Raw genomic sequence first — 12,643 nt, 5'->3', positions numbered from 1 at the left:
GCCTATCCAACCTTAGCCTATCCAACCTTAGCCTATCCAACCTTAGCTTATCTAACCTTAGCCTATCTAACCTTAGCCTATCTAACCTCAGCCTATCTAACCTTAGCCTACCTAACCTTAGCCTACCTAACCTTAGCCTACCTAACCTTAGCCTACCTAACCTTAGCCTATCCAACCTTAGCTTATCTAACCTTAGCCTATCCAACCTTAGCCTATCCAACCTTAGCTTATCTAACCTTAGCCTATCTAACCTTAGCCTATCTAACCTCAGCCTATCTAACCTCAGCCTATCTAACCTCAGCCTACCTAACCTCAGCCTACCTAACCTTAGCCTACCTAACCTTAGCCTATCTAACCTTAGCCTATCTAACCTTAGCCTATCTAACCTTAGCCTATCAAACCTCAGCCTATCTAACCTTAGCCTACCTAACCTTAGCTTATCTAACCTTAGCCTACCTAACCTTAGCTTATCTAACCTTAGCCTATCTAACCTTAGCCTATCTAACCTTAGCCTATCTAACCTTAGCCTATCTAACCTTAGCCTATCTAACCTTAGCCTACCTAACCTTAGCCTACCTAACCTTAGCCTACCTAACCTTAGCCTATCTAACCTTAGCCTATCTAACCTTAGCCTATCCAACCTTAGCCTATCTAACCTTAGCCTATCTAACCTTAGCCTATCTAACCTTAGCCTACCTAACCTTAGCCTATCTAACCTTAGCCTATCTAACCTTAGCCTATCTAACCTTAGCCTACCTAACCTTAGCCTATCTAACCTTAGCCTATCTAACCTTAGCCTATCTAACCTTAGCCTATCCAACCTTAGCCTATCTAACCTTAGCCTATCTAACCTTAGCCTATCTAACCTTAGCCTACCCCAGACCATTGGTGGTAACTGATGTAACTTTTGGTGCTCAGAATCTTTGCAGTGGAAACAGAGAGCGTTCTACAGCCGACCTGTGCAAGACTTAATGGCACTTTATGGGGCATTATAGGCAGCTGATAACTTATATAAGTAGATACAGATGTAACAGGCGGTAACCTATAAGGAGTGATGTGATATTGGGGTAGGTCACTTCTCCGTGTACATTGTGTAGCCAGTCATCTATACGGTATTGGAGCAGTTGTGTTACACATATTGTGTTTCGGTTTTCGTCACTTACTATACATGTAATGGCGGATATTCAAGAACTTCTAATCACCGGTAATGGCAGGTAAGGGTATGTTCACACTACCATAAGTAACATCTATTGCTACCCTCTGTCATAGGAGTTTGTCACCATGAAAAATCGTTACCAAACAGTAATGACCGTACCTTGTAGGCCGGCTTCTAGACTTTCCAAAGATGCCCCTCTTATTCTACATCGCAGCCCCATTTTCATGAAAATCAGTATTTTATCTGTAAAGGGGGTTAGAGGTTTCTTCTCCTACTGGGGCTTCACTGTCTCCCCTGACGGACGGTGCTCTGCCTGCAGCAGTCGCTTTATAGCTGTTTAAGTCCGTTGTTCTCATCCCATGATCCAGCTTGTGGCTGCTATATAACATAAAGATTGATAGATCCCAACGTGTGGCACCACAGGCCAGACCAGGTGTCCTATAAATAGCAATAATAATATTCTATTATGATATTGATATCTTTTATTCTGATACTATATATACATAGAAGACAAATCACGTTGGCTATACAGTGACCAAATTATATATTGTGGTCAATACTGCCACATAGTGTGCAAATATTGCCGCCATATTGTGTCAAAATAGCAAAATAAGATTCTGTGCCAAAATTATCCATTGTGCATGTTAGTAGGTTCATAGTACTGTGCACAAATACAATCCCCGTACACGTGCGCTGCCCCGTTCTCTGGGGCTCGCCCCTACACTAAGTGGGTATGGCGGTGATCTTTTTGTGCAGGACTGTTTTGTAAAATTCGGGATTGTCCCCATAAAGCATTGCAGCGAAGCCTTAGATCGGTGCCTCGTGTACAGCTGCCAAGGGACAGGATGGATACAAAGTAGATAAGATTTGTCACAAAGTATCTATCTGATGCCGCAGAAGGTTCCGGCTGCAATAAGACAGGAGCAGAGGATTACTAATCCTAATACTAATACTAATGATAGAGACGAGCGCAGGAATAGGAAGCGAGTGCCATTATATTCTGTATACTCTGTATATTACAGGCACAATGTGCGGCACAATCCTTTAGATTGACAGTTCTGTTCTACATCTGCGTCTAATAGTACAGTAACACTGACACTGCAGGGAGGGATAATAACCAAGCATGAAATAAACAGTGCGGATGTGAGTAGAGCGCCTCTCGCTGATGATTATATGTTGTGACGTCTTAACGTCTTGTCACCCAGACATGTCACGCGATGCCATAGTAATTTTAATTTAATCCCAGCAGGAACATTGTCTCCAGCTTCTCTCTGCGTCTCCGCTCCGGGCTCTTGTCTGGGTTGTGTTTTTATATCACACAACATGTTCATATAAATCTAGAAATAGATATTATGATGGTCCGGGCAGTGCCCAAGTGGGCCCGGATCCATCGAGTCCATTAATACGCCCGCGGCTTTGGGGTCCATAAAGCCCAATATTATAATACAGGTCCTTACTTTAATGGCGCACAGACGGTGGGAACTTTCGCTTTTACATCTAATAGTAAAGACCAATCTCAAAAGCGATCAGGTAATGCAGGGACATGTCCGGTTTATCAGGATGCAAAGACTGGAGAGGAGATGGCCGGAACGTCTGACAGCCGACGTACATTTGATAATATCAATGATAGATCTTTTCTTATAGATTGAGATGCAGAAATCATCCCATCACTTGCATAAATTCACCTCTGAGTGTCAGCATTGAGACTCATCGGAGTGTGACCACCTCCTGCCGAAACCGCGCCGTCTCCAGTGCTCTTCTATGCTTCCTTATTCGGTGCTCTGACATTAGTCATTGTAAACAGTGGGGGGCAGACTTGAGTTTTTTCCAGACTGATTAGACTGAATTACATAGATCCATAGACATAGGTTGAAGCTCAAGGACCCCAATACAGAATCTGTAATGGGGCCTCTATATACTCTGGGCCATGTAGAATAATGGGATATGTTATGTGGCTCCGGGACCTTTGGGACCCCTTATTGTCCAGGAGCCAGTACAATCATTGTAAACTGCTAGGTCTCGGCACAGGCGAAGGAGGTAGGTGAAGAGAGGGAAAGCGATTCAAAGACACTGCTACTGCTTCTAGTAAGTGTTTTATTTCATCCCAATGCTGGTTTCCCAGTTATACTGCTCAGTACTGCTGTATAATGGCCTACATGTCGCTACTGCTTCTAGTAAGTGTTTTATTTCATCACAATCTTGGTTTCCCAGTTATACTGCTCAGTACTGCTGTATAATGGCCTACATGTCACTACTGCTTCTAGTAAGTGTTTTATTTCATCACAATCCTGGCTTCCCAGTTATACTGCTCAGTACTGCTGTATAATGGCCTACATGTCGCTGCTACTTCTAGTAAGTGTTTTATTTCATCACAATCCTGGCTTCCCAGTTATACTGCTCAGTACTGCTGTATAATGGCCTACATGTCGCTGCTACTTCTAGTAAGTGTTTTATTTCATCACAATCCCGGCCTCCCAGTTATACTGCTCAGTACTGCTGTATAATGGCCTACATACCACTGCTGCTTCTAGTCTCCACCTACTCTGATGTAGAGATCCAACCTGCAGAGAGGAAAACCGTTCCTATAATGGTCAGCTAGTATTATTCGTCATGTACACACACAATGACTTATTGTATTCTAAAAACTGACCTCAATGGAAGCTATATAAATCTGAGTATAGTACAATCCCCCTTGGCTGGCTGCAGCTACTCTACCTAGAAACATGTACATTGTAATTGTGTGACAGAAGGTCCGGTAGGTTTGCAGGATCGCACTATATACAGGGAATCTCGTGTTACTGTGGTAATAACCTGATGCTGATGAGGAGGAATACAAAGAAGAAGGATACATTGTGCTTCCTTTCTAGATGATATATGTGTGTTGGGATGCGTTATAATAACCTGGTGCGCATAGGTTTGCATATCACTATCTTATACTTCTACAGGAGCAGAGACAAGTGGAAGATCCCACTCGGGAAGTGAAGAAGGTTCGGAAAGCTCGGAACCGGAGGCTAGAATGGAACATGATGGCGTATGATAAGGAGTTCAGGCCCGATAACAGGTTCTCACCATCTCCATATCATGTGACTTCATCCGAGGGATCACTGTCCCCTGATAATAGGCAGGTTCCACGCACAATATGTCCACAATATCTTAGACTGGGAAACAGATGGAGGTTTCATTGTTGGGGGTTGGTTGGTTGGTTGGGGGGTATATGAGCAGTGTTTGGCACAGAGATGCATGTACGTATGTCTTATAGCGCTACCGTTTCTATTTGCTTCTATTCTATTGCATGCATTTCTAAATAATCTTTTTCTTTATTCAGAAAGTGCACGTTGATTTAACCCCTCTCATCCTGGGTGGGATGTAAGCGCCGATAGATCCCATGGTCGTCTGACCGTATTTTATTCCTCCGTTTATCACTGCAGGTCGTACGCGTCAGATCTCGATCACTCCTATCCTGCCAGCCCCAATCACCCTACTCAGCAGATCCTGGCCGCTGTCCCTCACTTGACCGCAGAGAACAAAGAGATCATACTAATGGCCAGTCAAGCACAAGAGCATGGCTACCGCTCATCTGCTCCGGGTAGCCGACAGAACAGTCTGAACAGAGCCCAGCAGGCTCATGCACCACCGCCACCAGAGGCCATACTCAATGGGCCGCGACCTCAGGTCCTGAAGGATTATGGGTAAGTGACACATTTCATCATGTCTGCAAAGGGAAAAAGCAACAACTTAGTTTAATTAACTCTTTCAGGTCTGGAAGAAAGTCACAGGCAGCACAAAGGAGTCGCTGAATTCACCTAGAATTTATATTCGATTTAATAGGAAGTCAATTTGCAAACTCCAATTATCCTGAATTACATTATGGCTGCCGTACAATCTACAGCCTGTGAATAGACAGAGATTAGAGAATAGAGGTTCCTTCACTTAGATCTTAGAATTAATGTTTATTCCCAAATCTATTATCATGTAACCTTACAACTTACAACATTTATAACTCGTAGTTCCATATAACCTGCTGACATCACTCCGACAACACAACTGGACACGTTCCCTCTCTGACTACTGGCCTCTCCATATTAATGTAACAATGTAGCAATGTCTTTGTTATACTGTGCATAGATATTGGGAGGATATGTAACATTTGCAAGTAACGGGTGGTGAGAAATAAGACAGGGGAAGGCAACACACAAATAATTTACTGTCCGCCATATAAAGGAGGGCACAATGTCTTAGAACATTACCTAAACAGTATAATACTAGTGTCCTGGTTCCCTGCATACTGGCTGCATACTGGTGCTTGAGATCGGCTGCTCTGCAGTCACTTACCCCAGCTCCCTACTTTAAGGCAAGAGCCAGGCAGGAGGTTACTAAGATTTTAGGAATTTACCAACCAGTGTCAGGTAATATTTGCATTTAGTTGTTCCCCGAGAATTAATTTTACTGGTGGGCCCTGGACACCCCAGTCTGACATTGCCGCCAGCAAGGGAATGAGGATTCAGCATAATGCATATGCCATATTCGTACTCTGAATTCTTACTCCAACACCATGGTACTTATAATACAATACACAGGTACTACTGTATACAAATATTAGTGTGTCTATCTAGAGGAGCTGACACTTTTTATATTTGTGCAGTTCCATACAGCCGTGTGCCCAGGACAAGAGATATTGCAGAGGTGCATGCTCCAGCCGTGTCCTAAATATTCGACTGTACATAGATTTACTGACATTGTTCCATTTTCTGCATTGGGGACTGTGCAAACGTCACTGTGTATAGTATACTGAATATAATAGTCATCTAGAATCCATTTCCTAGGTACCATAGTATACTGAATATATAGAACCACAGTTTCCTAGGTAGAAGATCTTCAGCACCTTGGAGAGTTCACGGCCCCTTTCTAGGTAAACCAGCGACACCAGTAAGTGTTAAATCCCAGAGCAGACGCCAGACGCCATTCACGCTGATCGCCAAGAAGCATTTAGCTAAGTTCTGTGACAGATGTAGAAATAGCAGCGTGGACTGTGGCAGAGGACGGGCGCACAACGCCTGGACCGCGGCCATCTGTATAATATGTTATAGGCTGTCAGATGTTGCCGCTCTCTGAATAGATCGACTTCATCGTAAAAGCAAAAGTTCCTGTGATCGGGAGACGTCTACATTATCAGGCAGTGCCCCCATACAGTACGACGCACCAATATAATGGTCTCTTACCCCCCCCCCATACTGTAGTCCCTTATTTCCACAAAATATTGGCTTGTTATGTTCCCATACAGTACAATGCAACCTAACACCCCATATAATGTTCCCTTATGCCCCCATACATTGCTGTGCCCCTGTAGTCTCTCTTATATTGGTTCCTTATATATACTCCTATACAATATGCTGTTCCACTTTATTTTCCCATATAATAGCTCCTCATGTCCTCATACAGTACAATACCCCTATATAATGGTCCCTTAGGCTTCTATACAGTACAGTGCCCTCTTTAGTCCAACATATAATGATCTCTTATACCTTCTATACTAAAGTTTCTCTATATTCACCCATATAATGGTCATGGGGTGCTTCCTTATGCCCTCACATGACATCCCCTATACAGTACAGTGCCCATATTTGCAGATTTCACGTCACTTACTGGTCATAGCACCTTGGACCCCCATCACTCCCCTGCTCTGAGAACCCAATCTAATTTGGGGGTTTAAGAAGCTACGAGCAGTAAGTGAATTGGAATCTGCACTTATCAATAAACTCAGTGCAATGAGCGCCTCCGATTGGATTGATGAAAATGCTCTTTGCCAAACCCAAGTGGGCCCCCCGGTGCTTGAGGCCCCGACACCTGCGGCATTTGAGGGCTGATATAGGAATGCATTGATATTCATGACCGCCATTGAATCACCTACTTAGAAATGGGGAAGTGATTCTACAAAGTGTAACTTCAATTCTAACAAATTTCCATAAAGTTTCCATTGCCCTTACATATCTATACGGTATATCGGGGTGCAGTACTATCTTTACCACTCCCAGCTCCCCAACTTTTCTACATATCTAGAGATTTCCCTGCTTATTTAGGATCTAAGAAATATCATCCTACCATTTCCTATAAACCAATAGTTCATGTGAATGCCGCCATGCTCCAATATGTGATCTATTCATGTATATGGGACTTCCAGCGAGAAGGTGAACACTCCGCTCGGCTATCTTCAACAGTCCTATAGAGAACATGCTGGACCACCGCTCTGTTCATAGTGGGTCTATGGCATCCCCGTATTTGTGATCTGTGAGGGTTTCAGTAGTCGAACCTCATGGATCAGGACTCCCAGGAAAATGGATTATCTGGACAGAGGATAAATGTAATATGGGCCTGTGTTGAGGATAGGACTGTACGTATTGATCTGTGTAGGATGTACATGTGACCGTATGTATGGCAATTGGAATATGAGTGGAAGACTTGCAGGCTTCTATTGGCTAATGCAGGTCATTGTGTTGGGAACGGTACGTCCTAGAGAACAGAGACCCGGTCTAAAACCTTCCCAGACACCTGATGTACCTGTGTGCCAAATTTGGTGAAGATCGGTCCAGTTGTTTGGTCGCATATAAAGAACAGACAGACAGACCCCCATTTTTATAGATTATCTGAAGTCCGACTGCCTCTGTATCTATTTGTATCGACCTATTAAAGAATCCTAAGTGATACAACTTTAATGTGTTTTATCCTTTACTTTCAGTGGTCAACAAGGTCAAATGACTGAATATTTTGTGCCTCCTGCCCCTCCACCGCCTCCTCCTGTAATCCCTTCTGCACAAACAGCTTTTGACAGCCCAATCTCAGCTCCCACTCCTGTAGCGCCCAATGTAGTTGCCTCCATGACTTCCTATATCCCAGCCCCACCACCGGTTCCTCCTTGCCCATACACCGGATCTCCTCCTCAAGCTGGTACTTTGGGACCACCAGTAGCGCCTCCTCCACCTCCTCCAGGCCCTCTAACGGCTACCGCCTCCCCCGCTCATTCAGCTTCGCCCCCCACTGTCACTGTGGAACCAAGGAAACCTCAGATTCCGCTCATTCCCATGAGTGACGCTAGGAGTGACCTTCTAGCCGCAATCCGCAGAGGTAAGTGGTCTTGTCTTGTCATTGTAAGTAGGAGGTAATGTGTTATAGTCTGACCTCTGGAGAGAGCTGGAAATGGGAGAAAGTGAAGCATCAAAAAGTTATTAATGGCAGATTTATTTATGGAATACTCGAACTTCATAGTTGCTTGGATACTTGTAACCTACATGTTTTCCATGGAAACATTTGATAATTGATTCCTCACAAGAGTCTAAGCTCTGGATCTTGGAGAAGGTGAGTGTTCGGTATTTTTTGTTAGTTGTCGGGTGGGTTGTAGTTTCCATTTTTAGGGGGGCACTCCAGCCCATTCTGCTATTTGGGTACTTTGACCGTCCCTGTCAATTTTCAGCAAATACACAGCCTTATGCACCCCATGCTACATCAGGAACAGCCTAACGTACTCAATAGACGTCCGACACTTTTCTTTCTACATTTGCACCAAAATTTATGGCGCCCATCATTTACCGATTTATGAACAGTGAGCACCAGAAAGAACGGAAACACACGACACTTTTGACAAATATGTCCCAGAATGGGCGAGGATTAGAAGTGTCCGACTTTACGACACATTATGAACGGATAAGAATGGATAGGGCGCAGATTTTCCTGCGCAACGTAGACCAAGTTTATGCAATTTACTTTGCGCGCCATAAATATTCCACCCATTCGTCTCCTCGAAATGCGAGAGATGATTTTTATGTGCTCATGTTGAGCCAAGAATCGTTGGGTTTTAGATTCTTGTGCCAAATGTTTGTTCCTTACAGCCTTCGAATTCAGTTTTTGTCTACAGTTTTTCATCAAGTATTTGTCTCCCAGTGAAGAGCGACAATTTGTAGTCAGAATTTTGGAACTTCTAGAAACTCCCCAGTTTTATGAAAGTCCGCACAACAGATTTATAAATATGTCTAAGACTACGAATCCAATGTTTGTTGTGTTACAAAGTATCTATTGTACTGGGGCAAGATGGGGAAGTTGCCTACAGTGGCCAATTCTAATCCAACCCTTTGTGAAACTCAATCCCGGTTCCTTTGCGAATAACACGTGCCGTAGACATGTCTTCATTTTTTACTCCTCGTATTCCAGAAGCCATAACTATATCATAGGAAGCCTTGATTTTTGCCGTTAGCTTCATTCTCCGGGTTCGTACATCGACGATGCTACAAAATTTATATACTTTTTTCATGTTTTGAAGGAAGAAGAAATTTCTTTGCATCACAATATTCTGACACCTGTAACTTTTTATATTTCGGGGTGTGGAGCTGTGTAAGGTGTCATTTTGTGCGGGACAATATTTAGTTGACCACGGCATTGACATGGCTTCTGTGATCACACCTACATTGTCGGGTCCCTTCTGAGTGAAGCAGAGCCAGCATCTAGTGTGTCAGAGTGGATGTCATTAGGGTTGAGCCGATCTTGAGATTTTAAAATCCGATCATTTTCCAGCCGATCCCAATCACGAAATTTTCTTGATCGCTGATCGAGATCCGATCTTTCCCAATCCTGATCAATCAACTGTAATTGTATATTAGATATACGGTTGGGTTGAGCCGATCTTGAGATTTCAAAATCCGATTTCCGATCCTTTTCCAGCCAATCCCGATCGTGAAATTTGCTCGAGATCCAATTTTTCCCGATTGCTCAACCCTAGATGTCATACTTGTATGTCTTGGTGTGTATACGGGTTTCGGCAAGGCCACCTGGCCAACTAATTTGTATGGGGCTTCAGGACTCTCCCATTAATGGCCGATGTAAGGGGGTCCCTCGGGGTGAACCCAATCAGGAGTGGGGGAGTGGATAACAAACGTGCACAACCGAACACTTCTTAGGTACTCTTCAATAGTTTATTAGGCACAACGTGTTTTGAGCAGAGCCCTTTCTCAAGTGCAAAACAAACCGAATCACAGTCTCTTTTAATGGCCGATGTCAGGAGAGAAGAGTTGGCATGTTGTATTGCAATGTGCCCAATCCTTCTGTTCTCGGTAAGATGAGCCCCTCGGACCCTCGGAGAGGTGTCTGGTTCATTCTCCCTCCCTATTGGCTATATGTGTGTATGATATCGATGGCTGGCCCGACTCTTCTCATACATGTGGTTGTTTTTAGGTATCCAGCTCCGGAAGGTTCAAGAGCAGAGGGAACAGGAGGCAAAGAAGGAGCCAGTTGGGAATGACGTGGCCACCATCTTGTCCCGCAGGATCGCTGTGGAATACAGTGAGTCCGACGACGACTCGGAATTGGATGAGAATGAATGGTCTGATTAAAGAATTGGATTCTCCATGTTTCTTATATTGTCCGTCTGCAATGGAAACAAAATGGACACAAATACACATAACCTAATGTAACTTACCGGTGCAGCTACCAATATCACTGGGCTCTGCCCGTCGCTGTTTGTGAATCTTTCCATGGCTGAGAATCTCCACTTGTGTAGATAAGTCAGATTTACTATTCTAGGTCAGACTAGAGTCACCTGCTGGTGTTACTATGGGTCATGGTCATAAATGACAGTATACAGAAACGTTGCGTTCAGACGAGGGACACGTCGCTGCACAATTATGTTCTATGTATTATTTTGCTGTATGTGACAATATAAGGGACAAGCAAGAGCGTCATGTTATATTAAAAGCACAACATTGTGTGCCGTCATATAGTATCCGACAGGGCTCCTATAGCTCGAGGGCTGAGGACTTTAAGAGGATGGTGCAATATATAGACGTGAAATCCTCGAGACTCGATGGTAAATGGCGTTTAGTCATGGCCGACCCCATACGACGTCTATGTATATAAGGCTCAGTGCTGTCCGATCCGGGGCTGTCTCACCCCTGACGGTATATAATTTATAAAAGATATTTAATATTTAATTATTGAACTTATTATATTATTATTTAGATATTATAGAAATTGTTCTCTGTTTTCTTGACACTAAAAAGCTCATTGGAGAATTTTCAAAGCGACAGTAAGTGGATAACTTCAAGCTAAATTCCCGTCTGCGCCTGGACGGAGGACATGACGGCAGACATGCAGCAGACCGCACTATGGACAGTCTCCGTGTGTAATCGCTGTTTCAGCAGTCCGCCTCTCCATCATTGGGTCCCCCATTGGACCCAAACCATGGAAACCATGGCGCAGATATGAGTTTAGCCATACAGAGACTCTCCTGTTATTCTGACTTAAAGGATGTATGGGCACCCCCCCGAACGGACTACCGAACGCATTGGCAAGCGGTGTGCAGTGAAAGCACATGGACCCCATAGACTATAATGCTTTCCACATGGTCTCTGCACAAAACATGCAGACAGAAAAGCAGATCGTAATCTAATTTCCTGTCTGTATGATTTGTGCGGGCAGCTCTCGGAAAGCACATGGACCCCATTATAGTCTATGGGGTCCGTGTGCTTTCACTGCACACTGCTTGCCAATGCGTTCGGTAGTCCATTCCGGGGGGTGCCCAGGCGGATTACCAAACACAGATGTGAACTAAGGGTAATTCTGTAGATTAAATTATAAGGCCTTGCCCAGTGAAATGCAGCTATTAAATATATAAGGAAAACACGTTTGATCCCGTAACCAAAATGACCACCCTGCGCAAGTTTTTCTGCAGATTTTATGTTCTGCAATATACGGAAAACACTGCATTCCCTCAATGTAGGACCTAAATGTGATGAAGGGCCGCAACATATCCCCTCCCCCTAAGTCCTGTTAATTCAGCATATCCTAACCCTGTAAATCTGGCCTCACACAAGTATTTATTTAGTGTTTTATGACATTGTTAACAGCATTTTCCGCAGTTTTTTTTTTTTTTTTAATGTGTAGCGTCCTACGTGCACTGAATTTTTTTTTTTTTTTTTTTGCCATTGTTCACTTTCCACAACATTTTTGCATCATTTGCATTTTTTTTTAAAAAAAAAACAAGATGCAGGAGGTTTGATATTTAGGTGATTTTCTATAGATTTCATTGTAGGGGGGAAAAACACTCAAAAAACAAAAAATGGCAAGATTGCAAAACACCATACATACTAAGCAATATTGGAATGATTTTTTCTAATGCGAAGGAGATATGTAGCATGAAGGAGGCTAATACTCACATACAAGCACTTACTGATCGCATGAATACAATGTTTCAATTTGTTGTTTTCCTTCTATTAGTCAAATGGCTGTAACTTTTTTATTTTTCATGTTACCAACACCCAGGGCCTCTTCTGATCTGATTGAAGGGACCGCGGCACTCTATATATTGTTATGTTGTAGTATAGCTGTACCCCTTCCAAATCTTTGGGACACCACTGGAACTCACATACCCATGGCTATCAAGGATATGCTGAAGGGATGGGGTAGGGGACTCTGGTCAAAATTTGCATCGGGGCCTACAAGACTTTG

General features: G+C 43.5%; 1 protein-coding gene across 1 annotated transcript in view; it reads left to right on the top strand.

Annotated features, from left to right (window-relative positions):
• LOC142185122 (actin-binding protein WASF3-like) overlaps window positions 1-10,559 on the top strand; it is a 38,499-nt gene extending 27,940 nt beyond the window's left edge. The window contains exons 6-9 of the mRNA XM_075260378.1: window positions 4,102-4,217; window positions 4,585-4,845; window positions 7,890-8,275; window positions 10,373-10,559. Coding sequence (XP_075116479.1) covers window positions 4,102-4,217; window positions 4,585-4,845; window positions 7,890-8,275; window positions 10,373-10,530 — 921 coding nt within the window. The 3' untranslated portion in view covers window positions 10,531-10,559. The remainder of the gene's footprint in view (window positions 1-4,101; window positions 4,218-4,584; window positions 4,846-7,889; window positions 8,276-10,372) is intronic.
• The last annotated feature ends 2,084 nt before the right edge of the window (window positions 10,560-12,643 follow it).

The sequence above is a fragment of the Leptodactylus fuscus genome, chromosome 11 (assembly GCF_031893055.1).
Source record: "Leptodactylus fuscus isolate aLepFus1 chromosome 11, aLepFus1.hap2, whole genome shotgun sequence".
Classification (NCBI taxonomy): domain Eukaryota; kingdom Metazoa; phylum Chordata; class Amphibia; order Anura; family Leptodactylidae; genus Leptodactylus; species Leptodactylus fuscus.
The sequence above is the reverse complement of the archived record's forward strand: the minus strand, read 5'-3'. Positions and strand labels throughout refer to the sequence as shown.